A 19,092-nucleotide genomic window follows, 5' to 3' on the forward strand; every position below is an offset into this window, starting at 1 on the left:
AATGAAGCCTGGGCAAAGGGACACTCACAGAGCCAGAAAACCGGGAATAAAGCCTGGGAAAAAGCAGGAATAAACCCTGGGAAAAACCAGGAACAAACTCTGGGCCAAGGGGCACTCACAGAGCCAGAAAACCGGGAATAAACCTCAGGAAAAACCAGGAACAAAGCCCGGGCCAAGGGGCACTCACAGAGCCAGCGGTCCGACACCACGCGGATGAAGTACTGCGGCGGCAGCGGCTCGAAGACGGGCACGAAGAACGTCACCAGGTGCTCGTCCTGGGCGTACTTGGCCTTGAGCAGGAAGTACTCGTGGTGCAGGATCACCTCGCTGTCCACGTCCTCCACCAGGATCCAGAACGCCTCGGAGGAGCCGTGAACCTGGGCAAAAAGGGGCAGCTCTCAGTTCCCCGGCCCAGCCCCAAATTCCCAGGCGTTCAGGAGCTGCAGCGCAGCAAGGCGGCCCCAAAATTCCTCATTTCCACCCCAGGATTGCGTTTTCCCAAATGGTTTTTATAATCCGGCCCCAAAATTCCTCATTTTCACCCCAGGATTGCGTTTTCCCAAATGGTTTTAATAATCCGGCCCCAAAATTCCTCATTTTCACCACAGGATTGTGTTTACCCTCATGGTTTTTATAATTCAACCCCAAAATTCCTCATTTTCACCCCAGGATTGCGTTTTCCCAAATGGTTTTTACAACTGGACCCCAAAATTCCTCATTTTCACCCCAGGATTGCGTTTTCCCAAATGGTTTTTATAATCCGGCCCCAAAATTCCTCATTTTCACCCCAGGATTGTGTTTTCCCAAATGGTTTTTATAATCCGGCCCCAAAATTCCTCATTTTCACCCCAGGATTGTGTTTTCCCAAACGGTTTTTATAATTCAACCTCAAAATTCCTCATTTTCACCCCAGGATTGTGTTTTCCCAAACAGTTTTTACAATTCAACCCCAAAATTCCTCATTTTCACCCCAGGATTGCGTTTACCCTCATGGTTTTTTTAATTCAGCCCCAAAATTCCTCATTTTCACCCCAGGATTGCGTCTTCCCAAATGGTTTTTATAATCCGACCCCAAAATTCCTTCTTTTGCCCCAGAAATGTATTTCCCCATAAGATTTCACAATCCAGCCCCAAAATTCCTCCTTCTTCCCCACCATTTTCCCTCATGATTTTAACAATTCAGCCTTTTTACAGTTCCTCCTTTTTACCCCAGGAATGTGCTTTCCCTCATGGTTTTTACCATTGGACCCCGAATTTACCATTTTCCCCCCAAATCAGGACATTCTCCCCTCACGATTTCCACACCCCAGCCCCATAAATCCCATTTTCCCCTCACAATTTCCACACCCCAGCTCCATAAATCTCATTTTCCCCTCACAATTTCCACACCCCAGCTCCATAAATCCCATTTTCCCCCCAAATCAGGACAATTTCCCCCTCACGATTTCCACACCCCAGCTCCATAAATCCCATTTTCCCCCCAAATCAGGACATTTTCCCCTCATGATTTCCACACCCCAGCTCCATAAATCCCATTTTCCCCTCACGATTTCCACACCCCAGCACCATAAATCCCATTTTCCCCTCACGATTTCCACACCCCAGCTCCATAAATCCCATTTTCGCCTCACAATTTCCACACCCCAGCTCCATAAATCCCATCTTTCCCTCATGATTTCCACACCCCAGCTCCATAAATCCCATTTTCCCCTCATGATTTCCACACCCCAGCACCATAAATCCCATTTTCCCCCCAAACTGGGACATTTTCCCCTCACGATTTCCACACCCCAGCTCCATAAATCTCATTTTCCCCTCACAATTTCCACACCCCAGCTCCATAAATCTCATTTTCCCCTCACGATTTCCACACCCCAGCTCCATAAATCCCATTTTCCCCCCAAATCAGGACCATTTCCCCTCATGATTTCCACACCCCAGCTCCATAAATCTCATTTTCCCCTCACGATTTCCACACCCCAGCTCCATAAATCCCATTTTCCCCTCACGATTTCCACACCCCAGCTCCATAAATCCCATTTTCCCCTCACAATTTCCACACCCCAGCTCCATAAATCCCATTTTCCCCTCACAATTTCCACACCCCAGCTCCATAAATCCCATTTTCCCCCCAAATCAGGACAATTTCCCCCTCACGATTTCCACACCCCAGCTCCATAAATCCCATTTTCCCCCCAAATCAGGACATTTTCCCCTCATGATTTCCACGCCCCAGCACCATAAATCCCATTTTCCCCTCATGATTTCCACACCCCAGCTCCATAAATCCCATTTTCCCCTCATGATTTCCACACCCCAGCACCATAAATCCCATTTTCCCCTCACGATTTCCACACCCCAGCTCCATAAATCCCATTTTCCCCCCAAATCAGGACCATTTCCCCTCATGATTTCCACACCCCAGCTCCATAAATCCCATTTTCGCCTCACAATTTCCACACCCCAGCTCCATAAATCCCATCTTCCCCTCATGATTTCCACACCCCAGCCCCATAAATCCCATTTTCCCCCCAAACTGGGACATTTTCCCCTCACGATTTCCACACCCCAGCTCCATAAATCTCATTTTCCCCTCACGATTTCCACACCCCAGCTCCATAAATCCCATTTTCCCCTCATGATTTCCACACCCCAGCTCCATAAATCCCATTTTCCCCTCACGATTTCCACACCCCAGCTCCATAAATCCCATTTTCCCCCCAAATCAGGACCATTTCCCCTCATGATTTCCACACCCCAGCTCCATAAATCCCATTTTCCCCTCACAATTTCCACACCCCAGCTCCATAAATCCCATTTTCCCCTCACGATTTCCACACCCCAGCTCCATAAATCCCATTTTCCCCTCATGATTTCCACACCCCAGCTCCATAAATCCCATTTTCCCCTCACGATTTCCACACCCCAGCTCCATAAATCCCATTTTCCCCCCAAATCAGGACCATTTCCCCTCATGATTTCCACACCCCAGCTCCATAAATCCCATTTTCCCCTCACGATTTCCACACCCCAGCTCCATAAATCCCATTTCCCCCCCTCAAACCAGCACATTCACCCTGAAAATTCCCACAATCCAGCCCCAAAACGCCCCTTTTCCGCCCCAAACCGCCACGTCCCGGCCCCACCTTCTCGTCCCACTGGAAGTCGGGGGCGATGGTGAGCTCCACCTTGAGCGTGGAGCGGGTGATGGGCTGCAGGTGCACGGACAGCTCCAGCTTCGGGAACAGGTGCACGTATTTATGGATGGTTTTCCCCATTTTCGGCATCCGGATCAGCTCCCCTGAGGTGGTGGGATGAGGGGGAGAACAAAAATAAACCGGGATGGGGTCAGGGCCGATGCTGACAGGAGCAGGATTCTGAGGCAGGTGAGGCCTCTCCAGACCCTCAGAGGGGTGACTTGGAGCGGTTCCTCAATTTCTCCGTGGAAATCATGGAATGGTTTGGGGTGGGAGGAGGTTAAATCCCATCCCATTCCAGCAGGGACACCTTTCCTTATCCCAGGGGGCTCCAAGCCGGCCTTGGGCACTTCCAGGGATCCAGGGGCAGCCACAGCTGCTCTGGGAATTCCAGCCCAGCCCCTCCCCACCCTCATTCCTTCCCAAGATCCCATTTCAATCTCCCCTTTCCCACTGGAAGCCGTTCCCTGGGTCCTGTCCCTCCCTCCCTTGTCCCCAGTCCCTCTCCAGCTCTCCTGGAGCCCCTTCAGGCCCTGCAAAGGGCTCTGAGCTCTCCTCTGGGCAACCTCGCCACCCTCACAGTCAAAAATCCCACCCCAAAATCCCATCCGAAGCAGCCCACGGGATCCTGGAATGGTTTGGGGTGGAAGGGACCTTAAATCCCATCCCACTGAATCCCCTTCCATCGCCTTCCCCTGTCCCAGGGTGCTCCAGCCCGGCCTGGGGCACTCCCAGGGATCCAGGGATGGCCACAACCCCTCTGGGAATTCCCTCCCAGCCAGGAATTCCTCCCCAAAATCCCATCTAAACCAGCTCACGGAATCCTGGAATGCTTTGGGTTGGGAGGGACCTTAAATCCCACCCCGTTCCCACCCCTATCCCAGGGGGCTCCAAGCCGGCCTTGGGCACTGCCAGGGATCCAGGGGCAGCCACAACCCCTCTGTCCAAGCTGTGCCACGATCCCAAACCCCTCCCCACCCCGGATTTGGGGGATTTTTCCATGACCCCAAACTCCTCCCCAGCCTGGATTTGGGGGATTTTCCAATGACCCCAACCTCCTCCCCAGCCTGGATTTGGGGGATTTTCCCATGACCCCAACCCCCTCCCCAGCCCGGATTTGGGGGATTTTCCCCCCGTCTCAGCACCAATCTCGTTGTGGTTGAGGTCGTAGAGGCGCTCGAAGGGGAAATTCTTCTTCTCGATCTTCTTCACCACCTCCTCGGGCAGCTTCTTGAACTGGCGCAGGGGACACATGGACTGCCACCTGCAGGGACCATCCGGGGGCTCAGGGGACACCCGGGAATTCCAGGAATCCCGGGAATTCCGGGCATCAGGCCCTTCCCAGACTCACATGCGTTTGTCGATCATCTTGCACAGGTTGAGGGTCTTGTCGGTGAGCTGGGCCCAGCCGCGGTTCAGGACGATCTCGAAGATGGCCCTCATGAGCCGCCCGGCCGACTGCGGGACAGGCAGCGGCTCCGTGGTCACTTCCCGGCTCTTCCCAAATTCCCAGACCACCCCCTCCCCCCACCCCCTGTGCCATCCCAGAGAGGTTTGGAGTGGGAATGACCGGAAATCCCAACCGGGGTCACCCCAAGTGGTGCCACCCCACAGTGAGCGGCGGAGCTCGGCCAAGCCCGGCCTTGGGCGTTTCCAGGGATGCAGGGGCAGCCCTGGATTCTCTGGGAATTCCAGCCCAGCCCCTCACAGGGAGGGATTCCTTCCCCAAATCCCATCTCAATCTCCACGTGGAATCCCGGGATGGTTTGGGGTGGGAATGACCGGAAATCCCAACCGGCTCCGCCCCACAGCGTCCAGCGGATCCCATCCAAGCCGGCCTTGGGGCAGCCACAGCTGCTCCTCTGGCAATTCCAGCCCAGCCTCTCCCTGCCCTCAAAAGTCAGGATTCCTTCCCAAAAATCCCATCTAAACACGGAATCCTGGAATGGTTTGGGTTGGGAGGGACCTCAAAGCTCATCTGGTCCCACCATGGGTCCCACACTTCCCACTGTCCCAGGGGGCTCCAACCCAGCCTTGGGCACTGCCAGGGATCCAGGGGCAGCCACAGCTGCTCCTCTGGGAATTCCAGCCCAGCCCCTCCCCACCCTCAAAAGTCAGGATTCCTTCCCAAAATCCCATCGAAACATGGAGTCCTGGAATGCTTTGGGTTGGGAGAGACCTTAAATCCCATCCCATTCCCACCCCCTACACCTCCCCTATCCCAGGGGGCTCCAACCTGGCCTTGGGCACTTCCAGGGATCCAGGGGCAGCCACAGCTGCTCTGGGAATTCCAGCCCAGCCCCAAAAGGGAGAATTTCTCCCCAAGATCCCATTTCAATCCCCTCTTTCCCACTCCGAAGCCATCCCCTCCCATCCTGCCATTCCGAACCTTTTCCCATCTTTCTTTCCGAAGCCCGGAAGGACAATTTAGGATTTTCCACCCCAAACACCTCCAAGTGGAGCAGCTGGCGATTCCCAACTTCCCAAATTCACCTTGGAGGCTCCGATGAGGATCCCACTCCCAACCCTGGCAGGAATCTGCGCTTCCCACCGCTCCCACCTCGGATTCCCAGGAAAATTTTTGCCCCAAAACCTCCAATTTTGCCCAAAACCTCCATTTCCAGGGTGGGAATGGCTGTGGAATGTGGCCTGGGTGGAGCAGCTGGTGATTCCCAACTTTCCAAATCTGCCCTTTGTGGACCAAGCAGGTTCTCCCCTGTGGAATTCCGAGGGAATTCCCGGCTCACCTGGGTCACGTAGACCATGTCGGCCATGAGGGCGAAGCCCTCGAGCTTCAGCTGCGAGATGAAGGCCTGGAGCAGGACATTGATCTGGGAATGGCAACGGAGAGGCTCTCAGGGAATATCCTGGGAATGCTGCTTTTCCCGCTGCTTAATTCCCAAAGAAAGCTGCTTTTCCTGGTCCCAAATTTCCCAGGAAAGCTGCTTTTCCTGATGCTCAGTTCCCAAGGAAAGCTGCTTTTCCTCATGCCCAATTCCCTTTTCCCAGTTTCCCTTTCCAGACCAACTCAGCAAAACCCAGCGGCTGCAAATACCCCGGGAAAGCTGCTTTTCCTGATCTCCAATTCCCAAAAAAAGCTGCTTTTCCTGATATCCAATACCCCGGGAAAGCTGCTTTTCCTCATTCCAAATATCCCCAGAAAAGCTGCTTTTCCTGGTCCTTAATTCCCAAAAAAAGCTGCTTTTCCTGATATCCAATATCCCGGGATAACTACTTTTCCTGGTTCCAAGTTTCCTGGGAAAGCTGCTTTTCCTGATTCCAAATTTCCTGGGAAAGCCGCTTTTCCTGGCATCCCATTCCCAAAAAAAGCTGCTTTTCCTGGCGCCCCATTCCCAAAAAAGCCGCTTTTCCTGGCGCCCCATTTCCCTCTCCCATTGCGCCCACAGAGGCCCCGGATTCTCCCCAAGCTTCCCAGCCCCAGGCAGGACCCCCCAGCGAGGGAAGGGAGCAGAATTCCCGCCGGGAATTCCCTGCGGGGCTCACCTTGGCACTGGGCTCCTCGATGCTCTCCTTCACCGGGATGGGCACTCGCTCCAGCAGCTTCTGCAGCTCCAGCTTCTCCTCCTGAGGGAAAACAGGGATGGAGGGCTGGGATGATCCCTCTGGAAAAGCTCTGCAGCGCCCACAGCAGGTGGGAATTCCAGCTTTTCCTTGGTTTTCCCCTGCCTCTCTCCAAAACCTCATCCGGATGCTTTCCCTGCCTACGCCGGATGCTCCTCACGGAGCTGGGAGAGGTCGGGAAAGGAGCTGGGAGATCTCCAGGGAAAAATTCCCCTCTCCAGGAGGAGTCCGGGAGTTTGACACTGGCTGTTGTTGGGTGTTTGACATTGGCTGTTTGACAGGTGTTGGGTGTTTGACATTGGGTGTTGGGTGTTTGACATTGGGTGTTGGGTGTTTGATGTTGGGTGTTGCTGGGTGTTGAGTGCTGTTGGGTGCTGTTGGCAGTTGGCTGTTGGGTGCTGTTGGGTGCTGTTGGGTGCTGTTGGCAGTTGGCTGTTGGGTGCTGTTGGGTGCTGTTGGCAGTTGGCTGTTGGGTGCTGTTGGGTGCTGTTGGCAGTTGGCTGTTGGGTGCTGTTGGCTCCTGTTGGCTGTTGGGTGCTGTTGGCTGTTGGGTGCTGTTGGCTGTTGGCTGTTGGGTGCTGTTGGCTGTTGTTGGGTGCTGTTGGCTGTTGGGTGCTGTTGGGTGCTGTTGGCTGCTGTTGGGTGCTGTTGGCTGTTGGGTGCTGTTGGGTGCTGTTGGGTGCTGTTGGCTGTTGGGTGCTGTTGGCAGTTGGCTGTTGGGTGCTGTTGGGTGCTGTTGGCAGTTGGCTGTTGGGTGCTGTTGGCTGCTGTTGGCTGTTGGGTGCTGTTGGCTGTTGGGTGCTGTTGGCTGTTGGGTGCTGTTGGGTGCTGTTGGCTGTTGTTGGGTGCTGTTGGCTGTTGGGTGCTGTTGGGTGCTGTTGGGTGCTGTTGGCTGTTGGGTGCTGTTGGGTGCTGTTGGGTGCTGTTGGCTGTTGGGTGCTGTTGGGTGCTGTTGGCTGTTGTTGGGTGCTGTTGGCTGTTGGGTGCTGTTGGGTGCTGTTGGCTGCTGTTGGGTGCTGTTGGCTGTTGGGTGCTGTTGGGTGCTGTTGGCTGCTGTTGGCTGCTGTTGGCTGCTGTTGGCTGTTGTTGGGTGCTGTTGGGTGCTGTTGGCTGTTGGCTGCTGTTGGGTGCTGTTGGGTGTTGGCTGTTTGACGCTGGCTGTTGTTGGCTGTTTGACGCCGGCCGCCCGTTCCGGCTGCGCCCGTACCTCGCGCACGGTGATGTTGCGGAACTCCGAGGACAGGGAGAAGACGCGGAAGAGCTCGATCTCGCTCAGCGTGGGTTTCAGCAGCTGGTTGTACGTCTGCACCGTCTCGTTGGTGATGTAGTAATGGCTGGCGATGCGGCCCAGCTCCGTCACCTGCCGCGACAACGGCCGGCACCGTCGGGAGAACGAAACAGCCGGCAGGTTGGGAATGGTTGGGAATGGTTGGGATAAACCACGGGAATGGTGGGGACAACAGCAGGAATGGTCGGGATAAACCATGGGATGGTCAGGAGGAACCATGGGAATGGCCGGGATAACCCATGGGAATGGTGGGGACAACAGCGGGAATGGTTGGGATAAACCATGGGAATGGTCGGGATAAACCATGGGAATGGCTGGGATAAACCATGGGAATGGTCGGGATAAACCACAGGAATGGTCGGGATAAACCATGGGAATGGCCGGGATAAACCATGGGAATGGTGGGGACAACAGCAGGAATGGTTGGGATAAACCATGGGAATGGCCGGGATAACCCACGGGAATGGCCGGGATAACCCACGGGAATGGCCGGGATAAACCACGGGAATGGTTGGGATAACCCATCCCACCAGGAAATTCCCGCTTTTCTCACCATCCCACCAGGAAATTCCCGCTTTTCTCGCCATCCCACCAGGAAATTCCCGCTTTTCTCACCATCCCACCTGGAAATTCCCGCTTTTCTCGCCATCCCACCTGGAAATTCCCGGTTTTCTTGTCGTACTTGACCAGGTTGTTCTTGTCCAGCATCAGGGCCGCCGTGTGGACGAGGTCGAGGCGCCGCTGCTCCAGGAGCGGATCCGCCTTCAGGTCGTCGTGGGAGATGCCGTAGAGCGTCGGAGAGCGGAGCATGCGGATGTACAGGTACGTGTATCCCAGCCAGTTCACCGCATCCTACGGAATTCCCAAATCCTGCCTCACCCCAGGGATGTCCTGGCAAGCCCAGGAAGCACCAGGGGAGGTCCAGAGCGGAGTTGGGAGTTAAATCCTGTTGGATCTCGGTGGAATTCCAACAAAATCCAGCTGGGATTCCCAGCAAAGCTGCTTTTCCTGGCACCAAATTCCTCTGGAAAATGGCTTTTCCTGATCCCCAAATTTCCCAGGAAAACTGCTTTTCCAGGTCCCCAAATTTCCCAGGAAAGCTGCTTTTCCTGGTCCCTCATCCCTTCCCTCACCTCCCCTTTCCAAACACCAGCTCCTCTCCAACACCAGGAAAACATTCTGGAATTAACCCCCAAACACCCCCACCCTCCAAGAAATCCCTGATTTTGCCTGGAATTCTCTGAATTTCTATTCCCACACCAAAAACTTTTCCAAGAACATCCCGACCACCCAATCCCTGCCAGCAAATCCCTACAAACCCCATCCCAACTCCCTCAGGGATGGATCCATAGGCACAAATCCCTAAAATCCCATCCCAACTCCACCAGGGATGGATCCATAGGCACAAATCCCTAAAATCCCATCCCAACTCCACCAGGGATGGATCCAGGGGCACAAATCCCTAAAATCCCATCCCAACTCCACCAGGGATGGATCCAGGGGCACAAATCCCTAAAATCCCATCCCAACTCCACCAGGGATGGATCCATGGGCACAAATCCCTAAAATCCCATCCCAACTCCCTCAGGGATGGATCCATAGGCACAAATCCCTAAAATCCCATCCCAACTCCCTCAGGGATGGATCCATAGGCACAGATCCCTAAAATCCCATCCCAACTCCCTCAGGGATGGATCCATAGGCACAGATCCCTAAAATCCCATCCCAACTCCCTCAGGGATGGATCCAGGGGCACAAATCCCTAAAATCCCATCCCAACTCCACCAGGGATGGATCCAGGGGCACAAATCCCTAAAACCCCATCCCAACTCCACCAGGGATGGATCCAGGGGCACAAATCCCTAAAATCCCATCCCAGCTCCCTCAGGGATGGATCCATGGGCACAAATCCCTACAAACCCCATCCCAACTCCCTCAGGGATGGATCCATGGGCACAAATCCCTACAAACCCCATCCCAACTCCCTCAGGGATGGATCCAGGGGCACAAATCCCTAAAATCCCATCCCAACTCCACCAGGGATGGATCCAGGGGCACAAATCCCTAAAATCCCATCCCAACTCCACCAGGGATGGATCCAGGGGCACAAATCCCTAAAATCCCATCCCAACTCCACCAGGGATGGATCCATGGGCACAAATCCCTAAAATCCCATCCCAACTCCACCAGGGATGGATCCAGGGGCACAAATCCCTACAAACCCCATCCCAACTCCACCAGGGATGGATCCAGGGGCACAAATCCCTCCGGAACGCGGGAATTCGCGGCCACCTTGGCGTTCTGGACGTTGCCCAGCACGGCCTCGGCGTTGAGCATGTCCGGCAGCTTGGCCACCATCTGGCTCTCGATGGGCAGCTGCTGGTTGAGCAGGGACAGGTAGTACTGGAGCTCCCCGTGGGACGTGATGAGAATTCCCTCGCCCTTCGTGTCGTACTGCGGCCTCCCGGCACGGCCCAGCATCTGCCAGCCGGAGGAGAGCGTCAGCAGGGCCGGGAATTCCGGAGGGATTGGCTGGGATGGGGGTGGGTATGGAATTCTGGAGGGATTGGTTGGGATGGGGTGGGTATGGAATTCCAGAGGAATTATCTGGGATGTGTCTGGGCATGGAATTCTTGAGGAATTATCCTAAGGGAATCTGAGCATGGAATTCTTGAAGGATTATCTCAAGAGGATTCTTAAGGAATTATCTCAAGAGAGTTTGGGTAAGGAATTCTGGAGGAATTATCTGGGATGGGTCTGAGAATGGAAATCTTGAGGGATTATCCCAGAAGAGTCTGGGCATGGAATTCTTGAGGAATTATCTGGGATGGGTCTGGGCATGGAATTCCTGAAGGATTATCTGGGATGGGTCTGGGCATGGAATTCCTGAGGGATTATCTGGGATGGGTCTGGGCATGGAATTCCTGAAGGATTATCTGGGACGGGTCTGGGCATAGAAACCTTGAGGGATTATCCCAGAAGAGTCTGGGCATGGAATTCTGGAGGAATTATCTGGGACGGGTCTGGGCATGGAATTCCGGAGGGATTATCTGGGATGGTTCTGAGCATGGAATTCTGGAGGAATTATCTGGGATGGGTCTGGGCATGGAATTCTTGAGGAATTATCTGGGATGGGTCTGGGCATGGAATTCCTGAGGAATTATCTGGGATGGGTCTGGGCATGGAATTCCTGAAGGATTATCTGGGACGGGTCTGAGCATGGAATTCTGGAGGAATTATCTGGGACGGGTCTGGGCATAGAAACCTTGAGGGATTATCCCAGAAGAGTCTGGGCATGGAATTCTGGAGGAATTATCTGGGATGGGTCTGGGCATGGAATTCCAGAGGAATTTTCCCCGCTTCCCTCCAATCCCACAGCACCGGGAAGAGCCATGAGCACGAAGGAAGCCCAAAAATGGGATTTTAGGTGGGATTTGAGGACGGGCAAATCGTGCCCCGGCTGCCAGCGCGTGCCAGCGCCCACCTGGAGGATGTCCAGCGCTCCCAGCTCCGTCCAGCGCCCCTTCTCCGGGCTGTACACCTGAGTGCCCTTGATGATGACCGTGTGGGCCGGCAGGTTCACACCCCAGGCCAGCGTGGCCGTGGACACCAGGACCTGCAGGAAAACAGGGATCAGATCCAGCCAGGAAGCTCCAAATCCAGCCAGGAAGCTCCAAATCCAGCCAGGAAGCTCCAAATCGCAGCCAGGAACCTCCAAAATCCAACCAGGAGTCTCTAAATCCCACCCAGGAACTCCAAAATCCAGCCAGGAACCTCCAAAATCCAGCCAGGAAGCTCCAAAATCCAGCCAGGAAGCTCCAAATCCCAGCCAGGAAGCTCCAAATCCCAGCCAGGAAGCTCCAAATCCCAGCCAGGAAGCTCCAAATCCCAGCCAGGAAGCTCCAAAATCCATCCAAGAACCTCCAAAATCCATCCAGGATCCTCCAAAATCCAGCCAAAAACCTCCAAAATCCAACCAGGAACCCCAAAATCCAACCAGGAACCCCGAAATCCAGCCAGGAACCCCCAAAATCCATCCAGGATCCCCCAAATCCACCCAGGAACCTCCAAAATCCATCCAGGATCCTCCAAAATCCAGCCAGGAACCTCCCAAATCCAGCCAGGAACCCCCAACATCCATCCAGGAACCTCCAAAATCCAACCAGGAACCTCCAAAATCCAGCCAGGAACCCCCAAAATCCAGCCAGGATCCTCCAAAATCCATCCAGGAACCCCCAAATCCATCCCGAATCCCTCAAATCCACCCAAAAAGCTCTTCCCAAGGAAGGAAATGGCTGGAAATGCTTTGGAGAAGGGACGAAGGGCGAGGAGTGGGAACGTCCCCATGGCTGGGCACGGGAAGGGCCGGAGAACAGCGGGATCCAGGCTGGAATTTCCTGGGAAAATCCTTTGCCTTCTGTTTATTGGGAAATTTCCCAAAAAAAGCTGCTTTTCCTGGTGCCCAATTCCCAAAAAAAGCTGCTTTTCCTCATTCCAAATATCCCAAAAAAAGCTGCTTTTCCTGGTGCCCAATTCCCCTTTTCCAGCTCCCATTTCCAGACAAGCTCAGGAAACTCTCAGGTTGCAAATATCCCAAAAAAAGCTACTTTTCCTTATCCCAAATTTCCCAGAAAAGCCGCTTTTCCTGGTTTCAAATTTCCCAAAAAAAGCCACTTTTCCTCATCCCAAAGATCCCAAAAAAAGTTGCTTTTCTTGATCTCCAGTATCCCAAAAAAAGCTGTTTTTTCTGGTTCCCAATTCCCAAAAAAAGCCACTTTTCCTGATATCTGGTATCCCAAAAAAGCTGCTTTTCCTGGTGCCAAATTCCCAAAAAAAGCCGTTTTCCCTGGTTCCAAATTTCCAAGGAAAGCTGTTTTTCCTCATCCCAAATATCCCAAAAAAAGCCGCTTTTCCTGGTTCCAAATTTCCCAAAAAAAAGCCACTTTTCCTGATATCCAATTCCCAAAAAAAGCCACTTTTCCTGATATCTGGTATCCCAAAAAAGCTGCTTTTCCTGGTGCCAAATTCCCAAAAAAAGCCGTTTTCCCTGGTTCCAAATTTCCAAGGAAAGCTGTTTTTCCTCATCCCAAAGATCCCAAAAAAAGCCGCTTTTCCTGATATCCCATTCCTAAAAAAAGCCACTTTTCCTGATATCCAATTCCTAAAAAAAGCCACTTTTCCTGATATCCAGTATCCCAAAAAAAGCCACTTTTCCTGATATCCAATATCCCAAAAAAAGCCGCTTTTCCTCATCCCAAAGATCCCAAAAAAGCCGCTTTCCCTCATCCCAAAGATCCCAAAAAAGCCGCTTTTCCCGGTGCCCACCTCCCTTTCCCCCCTTCCCTTTCCCAGCCACTCCCAGCCCTCCGACATTCCCAGAAAATCCGCTTGCAGCTCCCATTTTCTCCCCACCCTGCGGGAAAATCCCCGCCGCCTCCGCGGCAGAGCGGGATGAGCCCGGGGCGGGTTCTACCCGGAGAAGCAGGGCTGGGATTCTGGGATTCTGGGAGGATCCAAAGGCGGGAATTCCCTCTGGAATTCGCTCGCACCTGGATGTGCTTGTCGGCGAAGAGATCCTCCACCAGCGTGCGGTCGACGCGCGTCATGCCGGCGTGGTGGATGGCGAAGCCGTAGGGCAGCAGGTCCTTCAGCTCCAGGTTCTGCGGGGCACGCGGGGAGGGGGGAAGCGGCAGAGCCCGGGGGAAAAGCCAATTAGTCCCCAATTAGTCCCCAATTAGTCCCCAATTAGTCCCCAGTTAGTCCCCAATTTTTCCCCAATTTTTTTTCCATTTTTTTCCCGATTTTTTCCCAATTTTTTCCCAATTTTTTCCCAATTTTTCCCAAATTTTTCCCAAATTTTTCCCAAATTTTGCCAATTTTTCTTAAATTTTTCCCAATTTTTTTCCAATTTTTTCCCCAATTTTTTCCCCAATTTTTGCCAATGTTTCTTAAATTTTTCCCAATTTTTCCCAATTTTTTCAATTTTTTCCAAAATGTTCCCATTTTTTTCCCCAATTTCTTCCCAAATTTTCCCCAATTTTTTCCATTTTTTCCCCAATTTTTTTCCAATTTTTCCCAATTTTTTCCCGATTTTTTCCCAAATTTTTCCCGATTCTTCGCAATTTTTTTCCAAATTTTTCCCAAATTTTACCCAAACTTTGCCAATTTTTCTTAAATTTTTCCCAATTTTTTCCCAATTTTTTCCCAATTTTTTCCCAAATTCTTCCCAATTTTTTCCCAATTTTTGCCAATGTTTCTTAAATTTTTCCCAATTTTTTCAATTTTTTCCAAAATTTTCCCTTTTTTTTCCCAATTTCTTCCCAAATTTTCCCCAATTTTTTCCATTTTTTCCCAATTTTTTTTCCAATTTTTCCCAATTTTTTCCCGATTTTTTCCCAAATTTTTCCCAATTTTTCGCAATTTTTTTTCCAAATTTTTCCCAAATTTTACCCAAATTTTGCCAATTTTTCCCAAATTTTTCCCAATTTTTCCCCAATTTTCCCCACATAACTCCACCTTTCCCAGACCCAGGCCTGCACACGAATCCCCGCAGGATTTTCCCCAATTTCCCCAAATTCCCCCACATAACTCCACCTTTTCCCTGAACCAAGGGCTGCACACAAATTCCCTGGAGGAATTTTCCCTGTTATTCCCCAATTTTTCCCCAATTTTCCCCAAATTTCCCCCAATTTTCCCCAATTTTTCCCCACATAACTCCACTTTTCCCGGACCAAGGCCTGCACACAAATTCCCTGAAGGAATTTTCCCAATTTTTCCCCAATTTTACCCAAATTTCCCCGAATTTCCCCACATAACTCCACCTTTCCCAGACCAAGGCCTGCACATGAATCCCCACAGGAATTTTCCCAATTTTCCCCAAATTCCCTCACATAACTCCACCTTTTCCCTGAACCAAGGGCTGCACACAAATTCCCTGAAGGAATTTCCCTGTTTTTCCCCACATAACTCCACCTTCCCCAGACCCAGGCCTGCACAAATCCCCACAGGAATTTCCCCAATTTTTCCCCAATTTCCCCACATAACTCCACTTTTCCTGGACCCAGGCCTGCACAAATCCCCACAGGATTTTCCCAATTTCCCCACATAACTCCACCTTTCCCAGACCCAGGGCTGCACAAATCCCCACAGGATTTTCCCTGTTTTTCCCCACATAACTCCACGTTCCCCAGACCCAGGCCTGCACACAGACCCCCGCAGGATTTTCCCAATTTTCCCCCATTTCCCCACATAACTCCACGTTCCCCGGACCCAGGCCTGCACAAATCCCCACAGGAATTTCCCCAATTTTTCCCCAATTTCCCCACATAACTCCACTTTTCCTGGACCCAGGCCTGCACAAATCCCCACAGGATTTTCCCAATTTCCCCACATAACTCCACCTTCCCCAGACCCAGGCCTGCACAAATCCCCACAGGATTTTCCCTGTTTTTCCCCACATAACTCCACATTCCCCAGACCCAGGCCTGCACAAATCCCCACAGGATTTTCCCAATTTCCCCACATAACTCCACTTTTCCTGGACCCAGGCCTGCACAAACCCCCACAGGATTTTCCCCAATTTCCCCACATAACTCCACCTTGCCCAGACCCAGGCCTGCACACAGATCCCCGCAGGATTTTCCCAATTTTCCCTGTTTTTCCCCACATAACTCCACCTTCCCCAGACCCAGGGCTGCAGACGGATCCCCGCAGGATCTCCCCGTTTCCCCTCACCTTGCACTGCTCGGCCTCGGTCCGCAGCACCTCGGTGGAGGCCGAGCCCTCGCGCAGGAAGAGCCCCAGCGTGTCCTTCTCCAGGCACATGTCCCGGATAGCCCGCGCCGTCTTCCCGGTCTCCTTCCGGGAGTGCACGAACACCAGCACCTGCGGGATGGGAGCGGGGAAAACCGGGATGAGCCCGGAATTGCGGCTCTGGGGGAATGCCGAGGTCGGCTGGGCCCGGGGGATAGGCAGGTGTGGATAAACATGGGAGTTCCGTCATCCTAAAGGAGAATTCCCAATGAATCGGGGATGGAGAAGAGGGAAAAGTGTTGGAAAAGATCTGGGATTAATCCAGGAATTGCCTCATCTTAAAGGAGAATTCCCAATGAATCAGGGCTGGAAAAGAGGGAAAAGTAATTTTTCGTCCTCTGAGATTCCATGGAAAACAAGGAATGAACCTGCTCCTGGTGGGCAGGGTGGGAAAAGATCTGGGATTAATCCAGGTGGAATTAACCCAGGAATTCCCTCATCCTAAAGGAGAATTCCCAATGAATCAGGGCTGGAAAAGAGGAAAACCTGAGAGAAAAGATCTGGGATTGACCCAGGAAATCCCTCATCCTAAAGGAGAATTCCCAATGAATCAGAGCTGGAAAAGAGGGAAACCTGAGGGAAAAGATCTGGGATTAATCCAGGTGGAATTAATCTGGGAATTCCCTCATCCTAAAGGAGAATTCCCAATGAATCGGGGCTGGAAAAGAGGGAAAAGTAATTTTTCGTCCTCTGAGATTCCATGGAAAACAAGGAATGAACCTGCTCCTGGTGGGCAGGGTGGGAAAAGATCTGGGATTAATCCAGGTGGAATTAACCCAGGAATTCCCTCATCCTAAAGGGAGAATTCCCAATGAATCGGGGCTGGAAAAGAGGGAAACCTGAGGGAAAAGATCTGGGATTAACCCAGGAATTCCCTCATCCTAAAGGAGAATTCCCAATGAATCGGGGCTGGAAAAGAGGGAAAACTGAGGGAAAAGATCTGGGATTAATCCCAGCGCAGACACAAAAATCCCCTCATCCCAAAAGGAGAATTCCCAATTCATCAGGAAAAAAAAAAAAACAGGGGGAAAAAAAAAGGGAAAACTCATTTTCCATCCACGAACAACCCAAACCCTGCCGAGAATTTCTCTGGAGCATCCGGTGCTCAAAATGGGGGGTTGAAAAAAGAGGGAAAATCCCAGATTTTTTCCAGGATTAAGGGAAAAGGAAGGTCGGGAATGCCGCCTCCCACCTGGTTCTTGCCGGCGTGCTCCATGATTTTCTCGTAGACGATCTCATTCATGATCTGGAAGCGCTTGATGGCTTTTTTCTCCGTGATTCCCACGTAGGTCTGCTCCAGGGGCACGGGCCGGAAACTGGGAGAGGGCAAAAGATCCGGGAAAAAAAATGGAATGAGGAAAGAGCGGAGAAATCTCCAGGAAAAAAAAAAAAACCACAAAAGCAAGCTGGAAAGTCACATCCTGGGGGTTTTTTTTTTTTTGGGAGCAGTTGGAATTCCTCTGCGGTTTTCCGGGAGTTCTGGTGGTTCCGGGCTTTGCTGGGATTTGTGGAATTTCCGGGGGTATTCAGGGAGGAAAAAGGGAATTTTGGGAAGGAGCAGCAGCCTGGTTTGGGGCTTTTTTCCAGCAGGGTTTCCCTGGCTTGTCCAAGGTTTTTTTTTTGTTTGTTTTTTTTTGTTTTTTGGGAATCTGAGATCCCAAAATAATTCGTTAATCAGGGCTGGAAAAGAGGGAAAATTCTTTTTGTGTTGTGGTCGCCAATTCCAAGAAAAACCCAAACCCCCAAAGGCCAACGCGGTGCTGAGGACGGGAAAGGATCCGGGATTTCTCCAGGTGCGGACCCAGAAATTCCCTGATCCCAAAAGGACAATTCCCAACCACCCAGGGCTGGAAAAGAGGGAAAAGCCGCACGTTCCGTCCCCTGGGATTCCATGGAAAACCCAAACGCTCAAAACCCGACCCCAAAGATCAATAAAGGACACAGGATGGACAGGGGGATGGACAGGGGGATGGACAGGGGGATGGACAGGGGGATGGACAGGGGGATGGACAGGGGGATGGACAGGGGGATGGACAGGGGGATGGAGGGACGGAGGGATGGGATGGACACAGGGATGGGATGGATGGATGGATGGATGGATCCAGGGAGGGCTGGATCCAGGGGTGGATGGATCCAGGGGTGGATGGATGGATCCATGGATGTATGGATCCAGGGATGGATGGATGGATCCATGGATGTATGGATCCAGGGATGGCTGGATGGATCCAGGGGTGGCTGGATGGATCCAGGGAGGGATGGATGGATCCAGGGAGGGATGGATGGATCCAAGAGAGGGATGGATGGATCCAGGGGTGGCTGGATGGATCCAGGGGTGGCTGGATGGATCTAGGGAGGGATGGATGGATCCAGGGGTGGCTGGATGGATCCAGAGAGGGCTGGATGGATCCAGAGAGGACTGGATGGATCCAGGGATGGCTGGATGGACGGAAGGATGGATGGAAATCCAGCTGGAAAAGCTTCTCCCGTTTTTCCTAGTACCTGTTGTCGAAGTAGAACAAGCCCTTGGCCGGGTCCACCCTGAGGAACGTGGCCACGTCCTCGTAGTTGGGCAGCGTGGCGCTGAGCCCCACCAGCCGCACGTCCTCCTGCGTCATCTCGATGTTGCGGATGGCCCTGGCCACCAGCGACTCCAGCACGGGCCCGCGGTCGTCGTGGAGGAGGTGGATCTCGTCCTGGGAAAAGGGAACGGACACGGAGCGATCCCTGAGGCCGATCCGCGGGATCGTGGAGCCGCTGGGACCTCAACGTTCATCCGGCCCCACCACGGGAACCACGCCCGGGCACGTCCAGCCTGGCCTTGGGCACGTCCAGCGATGCCAGCTGCTCCTCTGGCAATTCCAGCCCAGCCTCTCCCTGCCCTCAAAAGTCAGGATTCCTTCCCCAAAATCCCATCTAAACACGGAATCCTGGAATGGTTTGGGTTGGGAGGGACCTCAAAGCTCATCTGGTCCCACCATGGGTCCCACACTTCCCACTGTCCCAGGGGGCTCCAACCCAGCCTTGGGCACTGCCAGGGATCCAGGGGCAGCCACAGCTGCTCCTCTGGGAATTCCAGCCCAGCCCCTCCCCGCCCTCAAAAGTCAGGATTCCTTCCCAAAATCCCATCGAAACATGGAGTCCTGGAATGCTTTGGGTTGGGAGAGACCTTAAATCCCATCCCATTCCCACCCCCTACACCTCCCCTATCCCAGG

General features: G+C 52.7%; 1 protein-coding gene across 1 annotated transcript in view; it reads right to left on the minus strand.

The window, feature by feature from the left end:
• SNRNP200 (small nuclear ribonucleoprotein U5 subunit 200) overlaps positions 1-19,092 on the minus strand; it is a 66,137-nt gene that overhangs the window by 26,537 nt on the left and 20,508 nt on the right. The window contains exons 15-28 of the mRNA XM_082298355.1: positions 18,379-18,572; positions 17,072-17,195; positions 15,802-15,951; positions 13,617-13,727; positions 11,552-11,683; positions 10,360-10,548; positions 8,722-8,919; positions 7,987-8,139; positions 6,702-6,782; positions 5,945-6,028; positions 4,549-4,655; positions 4,343-4,461; positions 3,147-3,301; positions 188-377 (exon numbers count right to left, since the gene is read on the minus strand). Coding sequence (XP_082154481.1) covers positions 188-377; positions 3,147-3,301; positions 4,343-4,461; positions 4,549-4,655; positions 5,945-6,028; positions 6,702-6,782; positions 7,987-8,139; positions 8,722-8,919; positions 10,360-10,548; positions 11,552-11,683; positions 13,617-13,727; positions 15,802-15,951; positions 17,072-17,195; positions 18,379-18,572 — 1,987 coding nt within the window. The remainder of the gene's footprint in view (positions 1-187; positions 378-3,146; positions 3,302-4,342; positions 4,462-4,548; positions 4,656-5,944; positions 6,029-6,701; positions 6,783-7,986; positions 8,140-8,721; positions 8,920-10,359; positions 10,549-11,551; positions 11,684-13,616; positions 13,728-15,801; positions 15,952-17,071; positions 17,196-18,378; positions 18,573-19,092) is intronic.

Source organism: Coloeus monedula (assembly GCF_965178545.1).
Source record: "Coloeus monedula genome assembly, chromosome: 28".
In the NCBI taxonomy this organism is placed as follows: Eukaryota; Metazoa; Chordata; class Aves; order Passeriformes; family Corvidae; genus Coloeus; species Coloeus monedula.